The sequence below is a fragment of the Pan paniscus genome, chromosome 20 (assembly GCF_029289425.2).
Source record: "Pan paniscus chromosome 20, NHGRI_mPanPan1-v2.0_pri, whole genome shotgun sequence".
Lineage (NCBI taxonomy): Eukaryota > Metazoa > Chordata > Mammalia > Primates > Hominidae > Pan > Pan paniscus.
Window position 1 is genome coordinate 40,935,005 of NC_073269.2, and position 25,109 is coordinate 40,960,113.

The 25,109-nt window shown below is 41.7% G+C and overlaps 2 protein-coding genes across 2 annotated transcripts; one reads left to right on the plus strand and one right to left on the minus strand.

The window, feature by feature from the left end:
* The first annotated feature begins 65 nt into the window (after window positions 1-65).
* Window positions 66-21,211, plus strand: ZNF30 (zinc finger protein 30). Its single transcript, XM_034946031.3, is given in 6 exon segments — window positions 66-359; window positions 3,007-3,079; window positions 7,880-8,030; window positions 9,681-9,776; window positions 19,267-20,409; window positions 20,412-21,211. Coding segments are annotated over 5 exon segments (1,872 nt in total). The 5' UTR covers window positions 66-359; window positions 3,007-3,070; the 3' UTR covers window positions 20,885-21,211.
* LOC100977684 (UMP-CMP kinase) lies at window positions 3,117-6,093 on the minus strand. The gene has a single exon (XM_003816179.6). The coding sequence runs from the start codon at window positions 5,874-5,876 to the stop codon at window positions 5,190-5,192; it is 687 nt and encodes a 228-aa protein (XP_003816227.1). The 5' UTR covers window positions 5,877-6,093; the 3' UTR covers window positions 3,117-5,189.
* Window positions 21,212-25,109: the final 3,898 nt, after the last annotated feature.

The window sequence follows — 25,109 nt, forward strand, 5'->3', positions numbered from 1 at the left end:
AGCCGGACGGGAGAGCCCAGAAGTCTCCGGGCGCCGGTGGGCGGCCTTGTGGACTGCGCCGCGCATGCTCGGCGGTGTGACGGCTCAGGACTGCATTTCCCAGAGGCTGCAGCTATCCGGCCAATGTAGCCTGAAACTACATTTCTCAGCGGCCACTGGAACGACCTCAACCTCTGCCTCCTCGCCAGTTCATTGTGGTCGTTGACCCGGCAGCGAGCTTTGGAGTTCAGCGAGGGAGAAGTCAGCGCCCAGCTCCGAGGTTGGAGCAGCCCCGCCGGGCAACTTGAATTTCTGCAAACGAACACAGCACCGGGAGCTCTGCAGACCTGGGTCGGCGCGGAACCCGGACTGAGACATGCGTGAGCGTTGGGTGGACCGGGCGAGGATCCCGGGCCGGCGAGTGCGGGAGCGGCAGGGCAGGGAGGGTGCGTCGGCCGGGGCCGGTGTGCATCCGCGAAGACTGGGTGCATGGCCTCCATGCGAACCTGAGCTATTAATATTTGTTACTATTTTGGATAAAATCACTGTAATTGATTTATGTAAAGGAGCAAAAGACTCTTCAACTCTCAGTTTAAAAAGGAAACGATAGATATGATACCTTTTGCATGCAGCGGGAAGAAATGGGATTGCCAGGAAGCCTCTTCTTGTTTGGAAAAAACTGTATAAAGTATTTACACCTTTTAAAGATGAGAGCAGTGTCATCTGAAAATTATCAGTGCAGGGAAAAGGACTTCAAAGGATCTGTTGTGCAGATTACTTAACTAATGACAAAATTATGTAAGAAAGGAGAGCAAGATGACAGCTGTAAACATTTCCATCAATCTCCATATTGCACAGAAATAGGACCCAGCTTTTTCTTAAGGTTCTTCAATTTTGCATTATCCCACAGCAGTAGCTCTCTCTCTCTCTAGCTGCTAGGGGACAGAGGAAATGGAAATGTCAGAGAATCTTTTCTGTTGGTTTTTTATTTGTTTGTTTTTAAAGAAGAGTTGCTCTTAATTTTTTAGTTAGAATTAAAAGAAAGCATACCAGAGAAACTTACGTTTTAAGTAAAAAGTGGAAACAGGTCGGGTGCCATGGCTCATGCCTGTAATCCCAGCACTTTGGGAAGCTGAGGCGGGTGGATTGCCTGAGCTCAGGAGTTCGAGACCAGCAACATGGCAACATGGTGAAACCCCGTCTCTACTAAAAATATAAAAATTAGCCAGGCGTGGTGGCGTGCGCTTGTAGTCACAGCTACTTGAGAGGCGGAGGTGGGAGAAGTGCTTGAAGCTGGGAGGCGGCGGAGGTTGCAGTGAGTGGAGATGGCACCACCGCAATCCAGCCTGGGCGACAGAGCGAGATCCCTTCTCTAAAAAAAAAAAAAAAAAAAAAAAAAAAAAAAAAGATACATAAATTAATTAAATTAAGTGGAAACAAGTGTTTAATTAAAATGAAATTAAGGATGTATAATGTTTATGTAATAACTCCAATGCAGTAGTGCCCCCTTAATCGGCAGTTTCACTTTCTTCACTTTGTTACCCTCAGTCAACCATGATCTGAAAATAGGTGATTTTGGTACAATAAGATATTTTGAGAGAGAGGGGCCATGTTCACATAACTTTTATTACAGTATGTTGTTATAGTTGTTCTATTTTATTGTTAGTTATTGCTATTACTCAATTATGGTGGCCGGGTGCGGTGGCTCACGCCTGTAATCCCAGCACTTTGGGAGACTGAGATGGGTGGATCAGTTGAGGTCAGGAGTTCGAGACTAGCCTGGCCAACATGGTGAAACCCTGTCTCTAGTAAAAATACAAAAATTAGCCAGGCGTGGTGGTGGGCACCTGTAATCCCAGCTACTTGGGAGGCTCCCAGGAGGTGGAGGTTGCAGTGAGCCAAGATCACACCACTGCACTCCAGCCCGGGCAACAGAGTGAGACCCTGTCTCAAACAAACAAACAAACAAACAGAAAAATAAAAATCTCTTACGGTGCCTAATTTATAAATTAAACTTAATCATAGGTGTGTATGTGTAAGAAAAAACATAGTATATATGGGGTTCCGTCAGACATCTACTGAGGATCTTTGAGTGTATCTCCCCGCTGTGGATAAGAGGGAGCTACCATAATAAGAGCTAACTCGGCTGCGCGCGGTGGCTCAGGCCTGTAATCCCAGCACTTTGGGAGGCTGAGGCGGGCGGATCACGAAGTCAGGAGATGGAGACCATCCTGGCCAACATGGTGAAATTCCGTCTCTACTAAAAATACAAAACTTAGCTGGGTGTGACTATGCGCCTGTAGTCCTAGCTACTCGGGAGGGAGGCAGAGGCAGGAGAATCACTTGAATCTGGGTGGCGTAGGTTGCCGTGAGCCAAGATGGCGCCACTGCACTCACTCCAGCCTGGGTGACAGGGCGGGACTCCGTCTCAAAAAACAAAACAAAACAAAACAAAACAAAAGAGCTAACTCATGTTAAGCAAGTATTCTATTAAGTTTTGGGGTGGGTTTTCTTATTCTTCAGGACAACCACGTGTTGGAGCTGATACTCCTATTACTATTTTAGTGATGAGAAAACTGAGCCATATTAGTAACTGCCTGATCATTTTCTCCTATGTTCTCTACCTCCCGTGTCTTGACCAACCTCAGATTTATACTGTCACCATTAAAGAAGCTCTGGATTGGGTGATGTGGACTCTTTCTTAGGCTTAGAACGTGGGAATGGAGTGAGGAGAATCTGTTCAAGAGAAGACTGTGCAACCCAATTTGAGACCTAGATCAACATTCCCAAAATGGGGGCCTGGTGGGAAAGCTTGTGTCTGATTCTGCCTTCCTTAAGAAGTGCCACACCTCCGCAATCAACTCTGTACAGCTTAGTTCACTGGGGCTTGAATTCCACTGTTCTCCAAATTTTGTTTGAGGGTATTTGTAGCACAGTTTGGAAGCTGAAATGAAGGGACAGGAAGGTTTATTAATGTATGTCACTGAGAACACTAAAGCCTCCTTTTCCCCTCTCTGGATTTTCTAGCGTTTGAACTTCTCAGATAGAGGAACCCCAGTGAAGACTGATCAGTTCTTACAGTTCTCAAAGCATGGCCCATGTAAGTTGGTGTTTCTTCTTGAAATATTGGGATTTTTTTTTATTGAGATTATTTACTAAATAATTGATATACATCCAACATCACTGAATGGAAATAATTTAAAAATAAGCAAGGCTTAAATTGAGGTCTTTCAAAAAACTCAAAAAATTCTTGGTGACTGTATCTTTAACAAATGGAATGACAAAACTAGTTAAGTCATATTATCTCAATCAACTCCAAAACTCAATGTTGCCAACATGTTTTTCTACTTAAAAGCAAACAAAAAGCAAAGCCTCATAATTTAGTAATTACCATGTTTCTTGGTTTCTGTTCTCAAACGCCACAGAAGGATATCTGATGAAAGGAAGCAAAGCACCTAGTCTCATCAGTCTTCTTCAAAACTTTAAGGTTGCTTTCACAATCTCACTATAAATATTTAGATTCCTATCTGACAGATTTCTTCACTTATGTGAGTAGGAATGCTCTCGAAACCTTAGTCTTTACTCTTGCTTCATACTAGAGCTGTTTGATTAAACCACCTCTGTATTTGCTGGCCTGCAACACTAGATAAGAACTCATTCCTATCTCTTCCAAGAAACCAAGATAATCTCAATATGAATTTTAGTGGCCAATATGTTATAGTACTTAGCAATACTTTGTTTTCTAATGGCAAGTATGTTGAAAAATTTATCATTAAGTGAATTTCATAACACATAGAAATAAATGATTCTATTAAAATATAAAAACATCCATTAACTTGTCCTATTTCCAGTGACTTTAAATATCAAATCTAATTATACAAAGACAAAATTATTTGCCCTATTTGACCCTGTGTACCAAATGATGTAAGTGCTGAAAATAAGAAACATTTTAAGATTTTAAATCTCATATTAAGAACCTCGGATACCACTTAGCATTGTGACAGAAGAAAAAAAAGTAAGGTGAAAACAAATTCCTCAGAGATTTTTAAAGGAAGAATTGGTGTAAAAGAATATTCCTTTGGACTCTGTAGCCCTTTAAAAATCATTTATCTTTCGGTGCTTCAACATGATGCCAAACAAAAATCTACTGAATAAAAATAGCAAGGAAGGGAATCAAACATTTATAAGATATATTTATTATTTTTCTGACCAAAGTGCAATGATTTTTAAATCTTTTTAAACAAATAACTATGAAAAAAGTATTCAAGAAAATAAAATACAAATGGGAAATTTAACTAGATTGCTTCTTCTAATTAATCCTAAGCTTTTATTAAGTCTAGAAAACAAACAAAAAAAACCTTTGAAGTGTTACTAAAATGCTAACTGAATCATTTTAGCATAAATCTAGCCACATGCATTTCAAGGTTCCACTGCTACGAATTTTGTTAAGATCAGCTGAATCATGAATAACACTATATAATAGAGTATAAGGAACACAAGCATTAGATGTGATCCTTGCCCCATACCCTTAGATTATGTCAGACTAAAGCTGACAATTCTGCCAGGCTCTGAACCCCTAGTGCCCCCAACCCAAATCTTGGAAGCAAAGAATATGCCCTGTCATACAACTTTGTACAAGTTGTAGTAAAACAAAGCTTAAGTTTTCTCATCTTTCTACAGCAAATGGTCAGTTATTTAATAAACACTAAAATGCTGCTAAGAATCCATTTTGAGTTTGTTTACCAAACACATTGTGCAAGAACTGACTACACAAAAAGTTCCTTTGAAATTTGGTCCACAAATTCACTTAAGGTTGGAAATTTAAAACTTGCAAGAAAAAGAGGAAGCGGGTATCCCTAAATCCTAAAATGTTGTGATTGCTAGAGGGATATATACGCGTACTAAAAAGTTTTGCTCACAGAAGGCACAAACTATAAAAGGGATATTCTTTTTGAATTTAAAAAAAAAATAGCTGATACCCTTCTTTGTTTGGTGAGCACCATAACTAAGATGAAGTTAAACCGAATTCACTGTCTACTCCTGTGACCAAAAAAAAGAACATAAAAAATTTACTTTGTTTTACCATGTACTTTCCAGCCACTAATTGAGATGTAGTTATGAAAGATTAAAATTGCCTTAAAAAGGGGTCATGATAGCAGCTATCAAAGCAATATTCAAGCATGATTTCAAGGATGCTTTCAGGTTTAGAATTAGCCTTCCTTGTCAAAAATCTGCACAACTTCATCAAAAACTTCATCAACAGATTTAGAAGCATCTATTTTCTTGACTTTCCCCATTTCTTCATATAAGTCAATAATTGGCTTTGTTGACTGAAGGTAGGTCTGAATTCTCTTTTCCAAGCTCTCTGTGTTGTCATCACTCCTACCACTACTCTTTCCCCTCTCAAGACATCGTTCAATACAGATCTCATTATTACAGTCAAAAAAGAGAACGAAAGATACATCTGCCTTCCCATCCATGGTCTTGTTCCATCCTTGAAGGTTGTCTTGATTTCTTGGAAACCCATCAATCAAGAATTTATTCCTCTGAGCATTGGCAGCCATTGTCTGATCCATTTCCCTCTTTAATAAACTGATGGTTATCTCAACTGGTACAATCTTTCCTTCTTTAATGTACTTTTCAATAAGTTCACCATACTGTGAATCTGGGTTCTTCCTTTCATCACGAAGCAGCTCTCCTGCAGAAAGGTGTGTGTAGCCATATTTCTCGACGATGCGGGCGCACTGGGTCCCCTTGCCGGCGCCGGGGCCGCCGAGGACGAATACGACCAGCGGCTTCATGAGACGTGGAGAGCAGAGGAGAATCGGCCGGCGGGTCTGCAGCAGGAAGCTAAGGCCCAGGACGTGGAGCAGCCGGCTGCGGCAGCGGCTCAGCATACACCGCGCCTCGGCCGGACGCTGAGGGAGCTGACAGCGGCCGGCGCGGCGCGGCGCGGGGCGGGGCGGGGAGGCGGCGGGAGAAAGGGGCGGGCTGAGCCGGCGCCCGCCGCGGCCCCGCCGCCGTGGCTGCCCCGAAATATTGGGATTTTTATATTATGTGGCTATTTTCCTTAATTGACCTGAAGCATTCTTCATCAGAATGTACCATCTAATTGCCTACTTGATTCCTTCTGTTTGGCGGAATGATGTCAAAGTATCGTTTCCTCCTTACGAGGTCCTCATTTCTAATCGGTGTTCATGAATTCATTGAGCAAGTTACTAAGCAGGTAAATAGTAAGTCTTAGCTGAAAGGCTGTGATAGAGCAGTGGAGGATTGAAGTCCCGTGGCAGAAGTATTTGAGCTTCCTACATCCATCTGTGGTTTGATGAGTTTGATCTGTTGGCTTCATCTGGCCACACATCAGAAGATTTGAAGTTTTCCACAGAGGTGATAAGATGGAATTTTGTATTGATTGGTCTCAATATGATGAGATAACATGTTCTATGAGGCTTTTAAGATTGATTGGGGATGTGATTATGATGTGAAACATTGATATCATGGTTCTTCTTGGGAAGCCTGAGAATGATACTAAGGTCAATTTTGTTATGGAATGGGACCTGCCAGACTTGGACAACATGCATCTGGTTCTGAGTCATTTTCACCCTAATCCACTAACTCAAGAACAGCCAAATGGCCAGGTGCAGTGGCTCACACCTGTAAACCCAGGACCTCGGGAGCCCCAGGTGGGAGGATCACTTGAGCCCAGGAGTTCAAGACCAGCCTGGGCAGCATAGCAAGACCCTGTCTCTACCAAAAAAAATTTTTTTTAATTAGCCAGGCATGGGGGCACATGCCTGTAGTCCTAACTACTTGGGACCCTCAGACAGAAGGACACTTTGAGCCCAGGAGTTCAAGATTGCAGTGAGCTATGGTCATAGCACTGCACTACAGACTGGGCAACACGGTGAGACTGTGTCTCAAAAAATAATTTAAAAAAACAGCAGCCAAAGTATTAAGTGAAGGATCTTGTATGACACTATCAGCATACTGTTATCAGTAGTAGATGAACAGATTACCAGAACTGGGGAAAACTGAGGCATTTGTTCCAGTCTTTGTTTATAAGTATAAAATCATTACTTTTTTTTTCTTTTTTTCTTTTCTTTTTTTTTTTTTGAGACTGAGTCTCGCTCTGTCACCCAGGCTAGAGTACAGTGGCACAATTTTGACTCACTGCAACCTCCACCTCCTGGATTCAAGTAATTCTCCTGCCTCAGCTTCCCAAGTAGCTGGGATTACAGGCACATGCCACAACGTCCAGCTAATTTTTGTATTTTTAGTAGAGATGAGTTTCACCGCATAGGGCAGGCTGGTCTTGAACTCGTGACCTCATGTGATCCACCCACTTCAGCCTTGCAAAGTTACTAACCTTTAATACAGATCCACAAGATAACTTTTATGTCACTTTGGGAAAAAGTGTTTATTAATATAAGGAAAAACACTTATGATCTGACATAATGAACTTGAAGCTTGAGTTGTTATTCAACAAATTTGTGTCATGGCTATTTTCTAAGACAGATTTTATTCTACAGTTGGAGAAAGAAATCATAGCTATTTTCTTCTTAAAGGGAAAGTAATATAGAGACTAATTGTTTTTGAGAATTTGTTTCATTGGATACCTAGCAGGCCATATCTTTGTATATACTCTTTTACTTAACAGGGAAACTAGGATTCTTTTATCCATTTCACCACAAATCTGGAGTATTATGATAATCCTACAATATATAGGACATTTTGTCCATAGCAGCAGGATTCTTCCAGAACATGCAGATACCATGCTCATCCACTTGCCACATCATAAGCTTCCAGCCTATGTGATTGTTATGTTATTGCTCCCTTACTACACTGAAACGTTTTATTCCCTCTCCTCTCACCTTGAAAGCATTTTCTTTGATTTTACCAGAAATATGTGGGTCTGCAGTATCAGGGATCAGTGACATTTGAGGATGTGGCCATAGCCTTCTCCCAGCAGGAGTGGGAGAGTCTGGACTCTTCCCAGAGGGGCTTGTACAGAGATGTGATGTTGGAGAACTACAGGAACTTGGTGTCAATGGGTAAGTGTACTTCTCTCAAATAATTGAGAATCTGCTCCCTGTTATACTTTCTCCATTGCAGATTTTAGGGCTAGCTTAAGAACTGAACACGATTTCTTCTTGTTGCCAGAGAAATGATTTGAGCTTTGTTAGGTTGGAAATGATCCAGTGACAGGATTAGAATTCTGGATTGTCTATTGCAAAACATTGACAAAAGAGGCCATGTTTTCTATTATGTTTTTGCTCTAAATTGCTCTAAATGCTCTGTGAAAATCTGACCCACCTTGCAGGCAGAACAGCTAGACAAAGGGTCTTGATTTGTTCTATCTGAAGACCTATACAACTTATATGCCGGCGGATTGGATAAACAAATCATTTAAAACTGAAGTTACCTCATTTTATTTCATATAAAATAATCTGATTTTGTGGTTAAAATTCATCATCTCTGAACTTTGCATTTAAGAGTGAATGCAAATTAAATCTATATCCTATAGATATAGATGTCTAAGCAGACTTTGTTTTTGTCTTAGCAAAATAACAATAATGTTATTAACACACAGCGTGCTTACTGTGTGCTGGTTCACTGTTCTCTGCTCTTTATATTAATATACATTTGTATTAACTGATTTTTAACCTTACAAGCACTCTATAGGTGCTAACCATTTTAGGTGAGAATGCTAAATAAAGCACAGTGTGTTTAAGTGAGTTACGCAAGATCACACCGCCCATAGGTGACGGTAGCAGAAACTTGAACCCAGGCACTTAGGTTCCACAATCCGCGTTCTCAATCACAATGTCATACTTTCTTTTTTTTTTTTTTTTTTTGAGACATAGTCTCACTCTGTTGCCCAGGCTGGAGTGCAGTGTAATGATCTCAGCTCAGCACAACCTCCACCTCCCAGGTTCAAGCGATTCTCCTGCCTCAGCCTCCCTAGTAGCTGGGATTATAAGCGTACACCACCGCACCCAACTAATTTTGGTATTTTTGGTAGAAACACGGTTTCACCATGTTGACCAGGCTGGTCTCGAACTCCTGACCTCAAGTAATCTGCCCACCTGGCCTCCAAAAGTGCTGGGATTACAAGCATGAGCCACCGGGCCTGGTTTTTAATCAAGACACAAAGAATAAATGAGTATACACTTATCTATAATAGTTAGATAGATAGATAGATAGATAGATAGATAGATAGATAGATAGATTTCATTTAAAACCTTTCGGCTGGGTGTAGTGGTTCATGCCTGTAATCCCAGCACTTTGGGAGGCCAAGGTGGGCGGATCACGAGGTCAAGATATCGAGACCATCCTGGCCAACATGGTGACATCCGTCTCTACTAAAAATACAAAAATTAGCTGGGCGTGGTGGCACATGCCTATAGTCCCAGCTACTTGGGAGGCTGAGGTGGGAGAATTGCTTGAACCCGGGAGGCGGAGGTTGCAGTGAGCTGAGATCGCACACTGCACTGCAGCCTGGCAACAGAGTGAGACTCTGTCTCTACATAAATAAAACCGTTCTCTACCTGTCTGAAATTATGAATCCCCTTGCCCTTCTCGTGTCTGAGATATAAAGGTCAATATCGTTTGACCTTTCATTTATGGCAAATTTAACCAAAGCTGGAAGTAGTTTTGAACTCATATTTTATTTCTTTTCTACATTCTTATCTCATAAGCAGGACATTCCCTTTCTAAACCACATGTGATCGCCTTATTGGAACAATGGAAAGAGCCTGAAGTGACAGTGAGGAAAGATGGAAGAAGATGGTGCACAGGTGAGTAAGAGCATGGCAGGTAGGGAGGCCATTGTTGCTGGAAACAGCCCAGCTGTCAGGGAGGAAGTGCATCTCTGCAATGTTTGGAGGATTCCCTTCAAAGCCCTAGGGCCTGGGTAGAAAAAGGCTGAGACTTGGGTAAGAAATAAATACCTCACCAGCCTCTCCAAAGGAACTTCATCTTTACCTATTTTAACACTCACTTACCTCTTGTTTCCCTCTCATTTTATTACGGACTTAGTCACTTTCCCAGTGCATTATTCCATCTGTGTATTGAATTTCACTGCTTTCACCTCCTCTTTTACATTTGGTTTTATTCATATATTCTTAGACAGTAATAGTTGAACAGAGACAGGAAAAGTGAGGGTTCAGGCCGTGCAATTATATAAGACATGCCAAGCAGAGGGAATAGCAGATGTGGATGCTTTGGGTGGGAATGAGTTTTGTGTGCTTCAGGAGCAGTAAGTAGGCTCAGGCAGAATTAATGGGAGGAGTAAGAAGAAAAAAGCTAGAGTGCTAGCAGGAATTTGAATTTGTTTGTTTTGTTTTGTTTTTGAGTGAGACAGTCTTCTTTTGTCACCTAGGCTGGCATACAGTGGTGCAATCATAGCTCACTGCAGCCTCGAACTCCTGGGCTCAAGCCATTTTCCTGCCTCAGCCTCCTGAGTAGCTGGGACTACAGGCACACACCACCACACCTGGCTAATTTTTTTAATCTTCAGTAGAGACAATGTCTCACTATGTGGCTCAGGCTGGTCTTGAACTCCTGGGCTCAAGTGATCCTCCTGCCTTGGCCTCCCAAAGTACTGAGATTACAGGTATGAGCCATGGTGCCTGGCCAGGAATTTGGATTATTTTCTAATGTAACTAGAAACTATGACCTAATTTACATTTTTCCAATTTTTGAATTTTAGAAAATTCTAATAAATAGGAAACAGATAACCAGAAAAACCATATTAAAATGTACAGCTTGATGAGTTATTGTGAGGCAGATACCTTTGTAACCATCACTCTGGTCAAAAGATAAAACATTTTTACGGGGGCTGGGGGACAACAAGAGGGCGAGCATTAGGACAAATACATAATGAACGCAGGGCTTAAAACCTAGATGACGGATTGATGGGTGCAGCAAACAACCGTGGCACATGTATACCTATGTAACAGACCTGCACATTCTACACACATATCCCAGAACTTAAAGTAAAATAAAAAATTTAAAAAACAGGCCGGGCGCGGTGGCTCACGCCTGTAATCCCAGTACTTTGGGAGGCTGAGGTGGGTGGATCAGGAGGTCAGGACATCGAGACCATCCTGGCTAACATGGTGAAACCCCGTCTCTACTAAAAAAATACAAAAAATTGGCCAGGCGTGGTGGCGGGCGGCTGTGGTCCCAGCTACTCGGGAGGCTGAGGCAGGAGAATGGCGTGAACCCGGGAGGCGGAGCTTGCAGTGAGCCAAGATTGTGCCACTGCACTCCAGCCTGGGCGACAGAGCGAGACTCCGTCTAAAAAAAAAAAAAATTTTTAAAAACAATTTTTATAAAATAACATCAGGCTTACAGAAAAGTTGGAAAGTTGTACTAAGAATTTTCATATACCCTTCAACCCATATTCTCCAAATGAAGAGAGAAAACTCTTCTACCTTCCTTTAAGGCTTTCATGCCCTGTACCTAATCACAGTTACCTTTCTCCCTCCCTGATTAATCACCTCTAGCCACTTCAAACTTTGCCAGGGATCCCATATTCTCACTCCCAGTCTTACCTGCTCTTCTCAAGTCAGCCTGCTATGCTTATGGACACCTGGTTATTTTGAGGTTCTCAGGTCTGTCAGACACCCCACATTGTCCCCCTCTGCCTTTTCCTGCACAGATGCCTAGACCACACAAGTCTTAGCTGTAGTATTTTGTCTTTGTCTCCTAGAATTTTGCCATTTTGAGGGTACCTCTTCATGTAGTTTTGTTGTATATGTTGTCTGTAGTTTTTTGTTTGTTTGTTTTGTTTTTTTTACAGTTTTGCTCTCCTGTTTGCTCTGTTTTTATGGGGGTATTTGTTTAAATTCAAAAACAATGCTACCACTTCCACCATTGTGGTAGTCCGTTTTCAGGCTGCTGATAAAACATACCCAAGACTGGGTAATTTATAAACAAAAAGAGGTTTAATGGACTCACAGTTCCATGTGGCTGAGGAGGCCTCACAATCATGGCGGAAGGTAAAAGGCACGTCTTACATGGCAGCAGACAAGAGAGAATGAGGGCCAAGTGACAGGGGTTTCCCCTTAGAAAGCCAACAGATCTCATGAGACTTATTCACTACCATGAGAACAGTATGGGGGAAACCGCCCCCATGATTCAATTATCTCCCACCAAGTCCCTCCCACAACACGTGGGAATTATGGGAGCTACAATTCAAGATGAGATTTGGGTGGGGACACAACCAAACCCTATCAACCATCATCCTAGTTTATGTTTTTAGATAATTACTCCAGGTATTTGTAGTGGGTAGTCTGAATGGGGGCAAGAGCAGTGCAAGCTGGGGGTCTGAGTGGTTTTGATTAGGATGTTAATGGTGGACAGTGGTGAGAAGGCAGAGTGTTCATCATACATTTTAATGTAAAACCCACAACATGTTGGTGGATTGTAAATGGATATGGAGGCAAAGAGGGAAATCAAGAAGGATCAACAGGTTTGGACTTGAGCAGCCGAATGGGGGTACAGTCACGTGAGATGGTAAAGAGGGAAGGGCAAGTCGCAGGGCAGATCTAAAGGTGTCTGCTTTCCATATGTTAAGTTGGAGATGACTCCTGCTCATCCAAGCAAAGATGCCAAGTGGGCTGTGGAATATGCAAGTCTGGAGCTCGGGGAGAGTTTAGGCTTACACATGAGAACTTGAGATGCAGCTGTGCTTGGTGGCTCATGCCTGGAATCCCAACACTTTGGGAGGCCAAGTTGGGAGGATCACTTGAGCCCAGGAATTTGAGACCAGCCTGGGCAACATAGGGATATCCCATCTCTATATAAAATGTACAAATTAGCTATGCATGGTGGTACATACCTGCAGTCCCAGCTACTTGGGAGACTGAGGCAGGAGGATGGCTTGAGCCCAGGAAGTCAAGGCTGCAGTGAGCTATGATCGCACCACTGCACTCTAGCCTGGGCAACAGAGAAAACCCCTGTCTCAAAAAATAAAATAAAATTGGGATTCATTGGCATTTGGCTGCTATTTAAAGCCATGACACTGGCTGAGGTCCCTTGAGAGTCAGTGCAGGTAGTGACTATTTTTTTGTCTTTGTTTTTGTTTCTGTTTTTGTTTGAGATGGAGTTTCACTCTTGTTGCCCAGGCTGGAGTGCAGTGGTGCGATCTCAGCTCACTGCAACCTCTGCCTCCCCGGTTAAAGTGATTCTCCTGCCTCAGCCTCCTGAGTAGCTGGGATTATAGGCACCTGCCACCATGCCTGACTAATTTTTTATATTTTCAGTAGAGATGGGGTTTCATCATGTTGGCCAGGTCGGTTTCGAACTCCTGACCTTGGGTGATCCACCTGCCTCGGCCTCCCAAAGTGCAGGGATTACAGGCGTGAGCTACTGCACCCGGCCAGTAGTGACTACTCTTAACATTTAGAGGTCTTCTAGAGGAGGCTGCAAAAGAGACTGCCTCTTTTAAGGTAGAATTAAAACCAGAAAGTGGTGCCACCAAAGACAAATGAAGAAAGTGTTTCAAGATAGAAGAGTAGGCCAGACACAGTGGCTTATTCCTATAATCCCAACACTTTGGGAAGACAAGGCAGGGGGAATCACTTCAAGCCAGGAGTTCGAGACCAGCCTGGGCAACATAGCAGGACCCCCCATCTCTACAAAAAGTTTAAAAATTAGCCAGGCATAGAGTCATGCCCCTGTAGTCCTAGCTACTCATGAGGCTGATGCAGGAAAACTGCTTGAACCTAGGAGTTCGAGGCTGCAGTGAGTCTGCGCTCCAGCCTGGGTGACAGAGCAAGACCCCATCTCTTAAAAAGAAAAAAAAAAATAGAAGAATGATCACCTGAAAAGTGAACTAAGCTAAGCAGTGATGAGAATTGACCACAATATATATATATATTTTCAAGACGGAGTCCCACTGTGTCACCCAGGCTAGAGTGCAGTGGTGCAATCTCGGCTCACTGCAACCTCTGCCTCCAAAATACAAATGATTCTCCTGCCTCAGCCTCTTGAGTAGCTGGGACTACAGGCGCCTGCCACCATGCCTGGCTAATTTTTGTATTTTTAGTAGAGGTGGGGTTTCATCATGTTGTCCAGGTTGGTCTCAAACTTCTGACTTCAGGTGATCCGCCCACCTCGGCCTCCCAAAGTGCTGGGATTACAGGTGTGAGCCATGGCGCCCAGTCTGACCGCAATATTTAGCCTTGCTAAAGGAGGACATTTTCAGAGGCACCTAGGGGTGAAAGCCTGACTGGTCTGGTAAAAACAGAATGGGAGGCAAGGCAGTGCCAAGAATGAGCACAGCAGTCCTCTTGAGGCATTTGGTTCTGAAGGGATTTTAAAAAATAAAAAAATAAAAATAAGGTCACATTCTGAAGTACCAGGTGGACAGGAGTTTGGGGGACACTGTTCAAACCAATACACCTTGTATCCTATCAGTCTCCTTATATTACTTTGAGGATTTTCCTTTTTGTTTTTTTATAATACCTCTTAATATCTAGAAGTATTATACCATTCTTAAAAGTCTGGATTTGGGAACTTTTTTTGCATTTTGCCAACTGAGTTAAAAACTCCATAATAATCTTCACCTAGATTCACTAGTTCTTAATAATTTACCACTTTGCTCTATATCTGTATATATAAAAATTTTTTGCTGTACCATTTAAGTTGTGCAATTGCAAGACTTTATTCCTAAATACTCCAGAAGGTACTAAGAATTAAGGATATGATTCTTGATAGTCAAAAACACGAAAACCCATTTCACCTGCAGTGCCCACCGGAGGTTCATCTTAGGCTCAACTGCGCATTCAGACTAAGACTGCCTGTGGTTGTCTTGGCTCTATCTGTTTAGAAAATGCCATAGCAGGAACCCCAGCTTGCCAGCAGGGCAGCCTCACCTGTTTTGTCAGGCTGCATCCTTACAGTAGTTCACTCAGGATACACTCGCATAGCCCTCCAAAAGTAAGGTGCAGAGAGACGAGACACACACCAGGTGAGTTGGCGAGCTGCCATGACTTAAAGAAGATACAAGCATTTCACAGAACTCAGTACCCATAGCAATTCCACGGGCATGGTTTCCAGGGTCCCCACAGAAGACATTCCATTTAAAAGAGATTCTACATTTAGGGAAGCTCAGAGTATGGAGTTCCCATCAGGTACTTAGCGTTCCACTCAGTCCACATGCAACTTACCTATCAGTGTCTTGTCTCCCCTTCCCTCCCCTCCCCTCCCCTCCCTCCCCTCCCCTCCCTCCCCTCCCCTCTCTCTTCTCTTTTCTTTCAGATGGAGTCTTGCTCTGTCGCCCAGGCTGGAGTGCAGTTGCGCAATCTCAGCTCGCTGCAACCTCCGCCTCCCAGGTTCAAGCAATTCTCCTGCCTTAGCCTCCGGAGTAGCTGGGATTACAGGCATGCACCACCACACTGGATAATTTTGTATTTTTAGTAGAGACAGGGTTTCACCATGTTGGCCAGGCTGGTCTTGAACTCCTGACCTGGTGATCCACCTGCCTTGGCCTCCCAAAGTGCTAGGATTACAGGCGTGAGCCACCGTGCCCAGCCTAACTTTTGTATCTTTAGTAGAGATGGGGTTTCACCATGTTGGCCAGGCTGGTCTCAAATTCCTGACCTCAATTGATCCACCCTCCTTGGCTTCCCAAAGGGCTGGGATTACAGGTGTAAGCCACCATGCCCAGCCTAAAAGCTAATTTTTTTAAAAAAAGACATGCAGGTGATGTGTCCAGACTTTTTTCAAGCTTTCAAAGGTGTGCAGGTTTTCGAGCAACACAGTAAGGATACGGAAGGATGGCACAGCGTTGATTTATTTCACTACTGCATCATCTTTCTAGGCAGTGCCATCATTCATCCACTTTCTTATTTAGTCTTTCTTTTTTCACATGGTTGGGCATAATTGACAGATAATGATGAAATAACTCTTAGGATGATGAGACAGAAAAACGTTCCCAGGAAACTTATTCTTACACATGATTCTTACTGGAAAAAATAAGATTACTGTCTCGTAGTAGAGTGTAGTTTTATAAAAAGGTGTAGTAGAGCCCTAATTGTAAAATTGAATGAAATTTAGTATATTTTGAAAATAAGTAAGTTTTCTCTTTGTTCTTTTGAAGGCCTTTAAGAAAGACTAAAAGTCATGAAATACTAATTCCTACAAACAGTTAGAATTGCTTGAAAAAGAAACTCAAAAACTAAAAATTGACCCCATGGGCCCTGATAGAATATTGAAGGTTAAGACAGGTTCGGGGAGGTATGCTGGTCTCAGTTTTCTTTAACACAGAGATAGGGGATTTCGTTGATTTCTGTTCTCAGTGTCCTCTGTCTCCTTTTTGGTCATGCTTCAGCCTTATCTGAAGATAGGCCATTATCTTCTTGGGACCATGATTATCCAAATGTACACAACTATGTCATTTCAACCTCCAAAAGTTTTTTTTCTATTCTTTTATTTCAAATATCATTTGGAGCTGGGCACGGTGGCACACACCTGTAATCCCAGCACCTTGGGAGGTCGAGACAGGCAGATCACCTGAGGTTAGGAGTTTGACACCAGCCTGGCCAACATGGTGAAACCCTGTCTTTACTAAAAATACAAAAATTAGCTGGGTGTGGTGGTGCACATCTGTAATCCCAGCTACTCAGGAGGCTGAGGCAGGAGAATCACTTGAACCCAAGAGGCAGAGGTTGCAGTGAGCTGTGATCGTACCACGGCACTCCTGCCTGGGCAACAGAGTGAGACTCCGTCTCAAAAAAAAAAAAAAAATAGAATATCATTTGGATTGTTTGACAAGAAAATGGTTGCACAATAGCATTTATGACTCTAGGCATTTGAACTCTAGAGTATAGACAAATCCTAAGAGAATAGTTACGATCAGAATTTATAGTTCAGTTCTAGGCCAGGATCAAAGACTTGTACCCAAATGCAACCACATGAACAGATCCCATCCCTAATCCAAAGAGCCCACAGAACCAGATATGGAAGAATTATCCCAATTATCTAATTTCCTGATTTCTTATGTCTTTCCTAAATCATTTTAGAGTTTTTAAAGATTTCAGAGGTCTTTAGAGATGTGAGTACAACATTCTTCTCATAAGAATAATATTTCTTGCTTGAGAGGCATGGTACTTTTTCTAAACAATGTATTTTGAACCAGTTGCCTATCCAGTTTCATGGACATGAATTTGTGTCTTTGTGACATTGTCCAGATCTGTTATCGGGATTACAATGCTAATATGGTTCTCCCCATTTTGAGGGTCCTCTTGTGTAGCGTGACATTAAAAGGCTTGGAGGTAGAAGGAAGCAGTCCAAAGTTCTGTTTCAGTGGTGACTGAAGTTTTGTTTTGTTTTGTTTTGAGATGGAGTCTCACTCTGTTGCCCAGGCTGGAGTGCAATGGCGCGATCTTGGCTTACTGCAGCCTCCGCCTCCCAGGTTCAAGTGATTCTTCTGCCTCAGCCTCCCAAGTAGCTGGGATTACAAGTGCCCGCCACCATGCCCAGCTAATTTTTGTATTTTTAGTAGAGACAGGGTTTTGCCATGTTGGCCAGGCTGGTCTTGAACTCCTGACCTCATGATCTGCCCACTGGTTTCCCAAAGTGCTGGGATTACAGGCGTGAGCCACTGCACCCAGCCTGACTGAAGTTTTTTGACACAAACTCAGGTCCAGTTTCTCTCCTCTTTGAATTAAGTTATCTAAAGTTCTTTTTTTCTGACAAGGGGGATGAATGGGCCACAATGATCCTAGGAGATAACAGGAACCATCCTAAAGGCAGGTATTGAGTTCAGTGAGTTAACATATCTAATCCAGTTTTGCAGTTGGTTTTTGTGTACAAACCCAGTGCTTTAGTGGCCACCCCAGTGATCTCGTCCTATGGGCTTATCAAATAATATGGTAATATTTTAAAAGGTGGTAAACAGTTTTGTCTCAATATATCAAAGGAGGCAATGTGTATCTTATCAGCAGACATCTAATGTCTGGCCATGCTCCTCATTAAAAGACTGTTTACTAGATTACAGTGATAATGGTCCAACCCCACATTATTGAGTATGTTTCTCCTTGTGACTAAACAATAATCTGTGTGATCTTAGTTTATTCTCAAGGAGTATACGTTTATTCAGTTTAGCAGTATATCTTGTCATGGTTTTAACAACAAATGATAATTCTCATTGGAATTATAAAATATCATTCTTTGTATGGAGATATTTTATTACTATTATTTCTTTTGTATAGGAGGCTGGACTCATTGGCTCACACTTGTAATCCCAGCACTTTGGGAGGGTGAAGTGGGAGGATGACTTGAGCCTAGGAATTGGAGACCAGCCTGGGCAATGTGGCAAGACCCCATCTCTATAAAAATTACAAAAAAATTAGCTGGACATGGTGGCACACACCTGTAGTCCCAGCTATCCAGGAGGCTGCGGTGGGAGGGAATCACCTGAGCCTGGGAGGTTGAGGCTGCATTGAGCTGTGGTTGTGCCACTGCACTCCAGCCTGGGCAAGAGTGAGATCCTATCTCAAAAAAAAAAAAAGAAAAGAAGAAAAAGAAAACCAGTAGGAAACCAAAGAATGAAGTGCTAGAAAATAAAGACATGGACGTCCTTAGACAAAGTTAGCAGTTTACTATATTCCTGATAAAGTGACATTTTATTTTAAACATGGATAGGATAAGAAAGCTCCAGTCTACAAACAAAACATGCCAGAAGATTTTTAGGTGATGATGCCACCTGCACATGGAACCAAAAGGTGAGAAAATTTGTAAGAATGTCAAGGTGCTAAAAGGGGGAAATTAGGTCAGTATGGGACAGAGGGAGTTGTGTCTTGATATGAGGTCTGAGAGGTGAGCAGGGACAATATTATCTGTGGAAAGATACATGGATTTTAATGTAAGCGCCACAAGAAACCCCTAGAAGGAACAATAAAATATGGATTATAAAAATTTCATCTGCATCAGAAACATTTGTTAGAAAGGTTGACAGTGTTGATGCCCAGGAACTTCCCCTATATCTGATTCAGAGGGCCGGGATGCTGCTTGAACATCCATTTTTTAACAGGCTCTTCAAAGATTATTATCCACACCTAAATGAAAACTGTTTCACTAATCACCAACCTTACTATTTTACATAAACACTTGTTAATCTCTGCATTCCTTTTTTTTTTTTTTGAATTTCATAATGGTGTTTTAATATTACTGAGCTATTTATTTCTAGTTGGTGTTATTTTCAGTTTTTCTCTTTTCTTCCCTAGAATTTTTTTTCATATAGAAAAATAAGATATTTTTAAAATTTTCTTTCAGATTTGCAGTTGGAAGATGATACAATCGGCTGTAAAGAAATGCCCACCTCTGAAAACTGTCCATCTTTTGCTCTACATCAGAAAATAAGTAGACAGAAACCACGTGAATGTCGGGAATATGGAAAGACCCTTTGTCAAGACTCAAAGCCTGTTCAACATGAAAGAATACATAGTAGTGAAAAACCCAACAGATGTAAAGAATGTGGGAAGAACTTTAGTAATGGACATCAACTCACCATACATCAGAGATTGCATGTTGGTGAGAAACCCTACAAATATGAGAAATATGGGAAGGCCTTTATCAGTGGCTCAGCCTTTGTTAAGCATGGGAGAATTCACACTGGTGAGAAGCCACTCAAATGTAAGCAATGTGGAAAGACTATTAGCGGTAGCTATCAACTTACAGTACATAAGAGTATTCATACTGGGAAGAAACCATATGAGTGTGGGGAATGTGGGAAGGCTTTTCTAGTATATGGAAAGCTTACCCGGCATCAGAGTACTCACACTGGTGAAAAACCCTTTGGGTGTGAGGAGTGTAGGAAGGCCTTCAGTACCTTTTCATACCTGGTTCAACATCAGCGAATTCATACCGGTGAAAAACCCTACGAATGCAAAGAATGTGGGAAGGCCTTTAGCACTAGCTCACCCCTTGCTAAGCATCAGAGAATTCATACTGGCGAGAAACCCTATGAATGTAAGGAGTGTGGGAAGTCCTTCACTGTGTATGGACAGCTTACTCGACATCAGAGTATTCATACTGGTGAGAAACCTTTTGAATGTAAGGAATGTGGAAAGGCCTTTAGACTTAGTTCCTTCCTTCATGCACATCAGCGAATTCATGCAGGGATAAAGCCCTACGGATGCAAGGAATGTGGGAAAACCTTCAGTCGTGCCTCATATCTTGTTCAACATGGAAGACTTCACACTGGCGAGAAGCCCTATGAATGTAAGGAGTGTGGCAAGGCCTTTAGTACTGGCTCATACCTTGTTCAGCATCAGAGGATCCATACTGGGGAGAAACCCTATGAATGTAAGGAATGTGGCAAAGCCTTTATTAGTCGCCATCAGCTTACCGTACATCAAAGGGTTCATACTGGAGAGAAACCCTATGAGTGTAAGGAATGTGGCAAGGCCTTCAGAGTGCACATCTCACACAGCATCGGAAAATTCATACTGATATAAAGCCCTATGAATGTAAGGAGTGTGGAAAGACTTTTAGTCGAGCCTCGTACCTTGTACAACATAGCAGAATCCATACTGGTAAGAAGCCGTATGAGTGTAAGGAGTGTGGCAAGGCCTTCAGTTCTGGCTCATACCTTGTTCAGCATCAAAGAATTCATACTGGGGAGAAACCCTATGAATGTAACAAATGTGGGAAAGCCTTTACTGTTTATGGACAATTTATTGGACATCAGAGTGTTCACACTGGTGAGAAACCTTTTGAATGTAAGGAATGCGAGAAGGCCTTTAGACTTAATTCATTCCTTACTGAACATCAGCGGGTACACACTGGTGAGAAACCCTTTAAATGCCAAAAATGTGGGAAGACCTTTAGATACAGTTCAGCCCTTAAAGTGCATCTGAGAAAACATGAGTGTTATACCCTAAGAGTCTGAGGAGTGTGGGAAGTGCTTCATGTGTGGCTCAAACATTGTTGAACATCAGGGAATTTATGCTGGTAGGAAACTTTCAAATGTGAAGAATATTGGCAGGTCTATTCTCATCTTATAAGATAATTCATAATATAACTCAGAAAACATAAGAATATTCCTTTGTCATTTCTAGGTTTGTAATACCAATATTTATACTGGTGGACCATTCAGAAAAAGTGGGAAACATTATTACTTAATGGTTACAGCACTGACAGCATGAACTTTTATATGATGCATTTATTCTAATGTGATTGTATGAACAAGTGAATAAAAAACCTTGGACCTCCTAAACCACTGCTGAACTTCAAATAATTCATTATTTTTTAAAACCAGTTAACAATGTAATGAAAGCCTTTAGCCATGGCACTCACGTTAACTATCATCATTGTTATTCCACTGCCTTGCAGCCAGTTAGATATTAGGCACTACACTTATCACCTTACAGCATTGTTTTAAAATGGTGATAATAGAACCTACATTCTTATTAAAAAAAAAAAAAAAAAAAAAAGCCAGGCTTGGTGGCTGAAGCCTGTAATCCCAGCACTTTGGGAGGCCGAGGCAGGCGGATCACGAGGTCAGGAGATCAAGACCATCCTGGCTAACACGGTGAAACCCCCATCTCCACTAAAAATACAAAAAAAAAATAGCTGGGCGTGGTGGCGGGTGCCTGTAGTCCCAGCTACTCAGGAGGCTGAGACAGGAGAAAGGCATGAACCTGGGAGGTGGAGCTTGCAGTGAGCCAAGATCATGCCACTGCACTTCAGCCTGGCGACAGAGCTAGACTCTGTCTCAAAGAAAAAGAGAAAAATTGAGACCTCAATTAAACTGGGCATCTGAGCTGGGCACAGTTCAAATGGGAGGTCGGAAGGCTGAGGTGGGAGGTTGACTTGAGCCCAGGAGCTCGAGATCAGCCTGGGCAATGTAAAGAGACCCTGTCTCCACAAAAAAATAACAAATAAAATAGAATAAATTGGCTATCTGGCACCTATCAGGGACATGAGAGTTCCATTGGATAGCTTTACCGAGAACCCAGAATTGTGTATTCTGGGAAGTGAAATGTGTGCCTTTGTTATTATCAGTAATATCTAACACTGAAGGAAATAAGGAGTTATTTGGCCTTGTATTGTGGCCATAGTATATCTAGAGACATGTGTGATTTACGTTTATATTTTAGGTATCTGTAAGGTAGGAGATTGCTAGAGTTTTTACTCTGAAGTGCACAACTCTCAGGCAATGGCCCAATAGTTTGCAATAAATGTGAAGATAAGGCCATTTGTTGACCAGGTCATCCAGTGCTAAGATGACTGCCTGAAGTTTGGCCAATTGTGTTGACTGTTGGGGACATCCTGTCTAAGATGCAAAGTAGCAAGTTTCCACTAATTTAAAAAACAACACACAAAAAATCAATATTTATGATGGTTGGCAGTGTCGTTCATACAGTCTGCAAACTGCTATTGCTGTTTACTTAGTTAATCCCAAGGGTCTCCCCAGGTAGCCAACCGGTCTAGGAGAGGGGGTGACTTCCTCCAGTACCATGGCATGTGGCAAGAGACTGAGGACAAAGGAGACCACCTCTCCTGTAGATGGAATACGCCAGAGGGCCCAGATTTGGCTCTATCCTGTATTAAGGAGGCCTCGGTAGCCATGCCAAGTTTGTAGGTTGCTGTTTCTTGACTCAAAACAAATGGGCAGCTAAGTATTAGGTCTGTGAAAGTCTCTATTTCTAGAAGAGCCTAGTATGTAGCTAGTCAGTTTGTTTTAATGGAGGCATAGCATGAGTTTGAGAAGGGCAGTTTCTTGTATCAGAAGCCCTTGGGAAACTTCTGGCCATGAGAGGTGGTCTAGAGACTCAAGGACACATGAGAAGAGGTTGCCAAAGCCTTGACAGTGAAGGGATCTCTTAGGGCGCTAACAAATGTGTCTGTCGATGTCAATGTGGACACATTTTAAAGACTGCTGGGGGGAATCACCCTGTCTGATGTTATGGGTTATTATATAGCTAAGGATACAAGACACTGTGGTACTGGGGAGGGATAAACAACATAGGTCTAAAGAACAGAATAGATAACCCAGAAACGTGCAAAGAAATATAACCAACTGATTTTTGAAAAACAAGTAAAAGCAAATAAATGAAGGCAGATAAGGCTTTTCAGCAAATAATGCTGGAGCAATTGAACGTCCATAGACAAAAGATGTGAACATCAACTTAATCCCATACTTTAAACACAAATTCACTCAAAATGGATCACAGACTAAAATATAAAATATAAAAGTACAAAATGTTCAGAAGAAAATACAGGAGAAAATTGTCAGAACTGAAGGCTAGGTTTACCCTAGGTAAACCCATTAAACAAAAGAAAAAATATCCAAAAATAAGAGTATCAGTTTCCACATTAAAAAACTAATGAAGAGAAATGCAAAATGAGCAGAAGAGATTATATAATAAAGATTAAAATGGAAGTCAATGAAATAAACAGAATGAACTGTGAAGAAAATCAGTGAAACCAAAAGCCTTAAGAACAATACAACTGATAAACCTCTAGCCAAGGATTATCAAGTTACAAAGAAGCACATAAATTACCCAGATTGGGAATGAGAGACATGACAGATTCTACAGATATTGAAAGGAAAATCATGAACCCATTTATGCCAATAAATCTGGGAAATAAAATAAAATGAACAAACTCTCTTTGAAGACACAAACCACTAAAGTTCACTTAAGAAAAATAAATAAAAATGTATATCCCTATATTTATTTTTAAAATCAGATTTGTAATTAGAAACCTTCCTACAAAGCAAACTGTGGCTTAAATGGCTTCAGTGGTATATTCTACCAAACATTTAGGGAAGAAAACCTAAGAATGCAGAAACTCTTCCAAAAAAGTGGAAGCATAAGGAATGCTTTCCAACTTAATTGGTGAAGCTATTATAGTGATACCAAAACCACACAAAGGCATTACAAGAAAACCGCAGATCAATATCCTTCATGAACATAGGTATAGAAACTTCAACAAAATTTTGGCAAATCAAACCCAACAATACAAAAAAAGGATAACACATCAAGAAAATGTAGATTTACCCTCAAAATATAAAAGTTCACTTGATATTTGAAAATCAATGCAATTTACCATTAAAAGACTTTAAGGCCAGGTGCCCCAGTGGCTCACGCCTGTAATCCCAGCACTTTGGGAGGCTGAGGCAAGCGGATCACTTGAGGTCGGGAGTTTGAGACCAGCCTGACTCACATGGAGAAACCCCATCTCTACTAAAAATACAAAATTAGCCAGGCGTGGTGGCGGATGCCTGTAATCCCAGCTACTCAGGAGGCTGAGGCAGGAGAATCACTTGAACCTGGGAGGCGGAGGTTGCGGTGAGCCAAGACCGTGCCGTTGCACTCCAGCCTGGGCAACAAGACTGAAAGTCTGTCTCAAAAAAAAAAAAAAAGACTTTAAAACAAGGTAAAATGTGATTGTAGCAGGTAAACTCTAAAAAGAACCCCAAATCTCTACTTCCTGGAATTCTTACCCTTGGGTACCCCTCACACATTTTACAAGGGTTGATCTGTAAAGCCCGTATAAAACAGAAAACATGAGGACATGTAACTTCCAATTTTAGGTTATTGAAGACACTGGTCTCCTTCTTGGGTAGACTCTCCTGCTCTTGGATCACTTTCTCTGTTTGAAAGAATCCCTGTGACGAGCATCCCTATGGAGAGATCCATGTGGCAAGGAACTAAAGCTTCCTGTCAACTGCCATGGAAAAGAGATTAGAATTGAATCTTCCAGCCTCCAGCAAGTCTCCTGAGACTGTAGCTCCAGAGACAGCTTAACTGCAATTTCATGGGGGATTCTCAACCTTGACCTACCTAAGCTGCTCCCAGATTAATGTAATATTCTAAAATATGTAAACAAATGTAGAGTGACAGAAAGCAGATCAGTGGTTTCCTAAAGACAGGTAGGTGGATAAGGAAGAAGAGATTACAAAGAGCCCAAGAAAACCTTTAATTTCATGGCTATAAACATGTACCAAAACTTGTACCTGTGAAATATGTGTAGTTTAGACTTCAATAAAGCTGTTTTTCTAAAAAGAAAAAAAAACTTTAAAAAATCCTCATTTCCTAATTATTTTACTATTATCTATGCTTTAGAGGTTATTTACGTTTATTGCATCTATTCAGTGGAAACAGAAT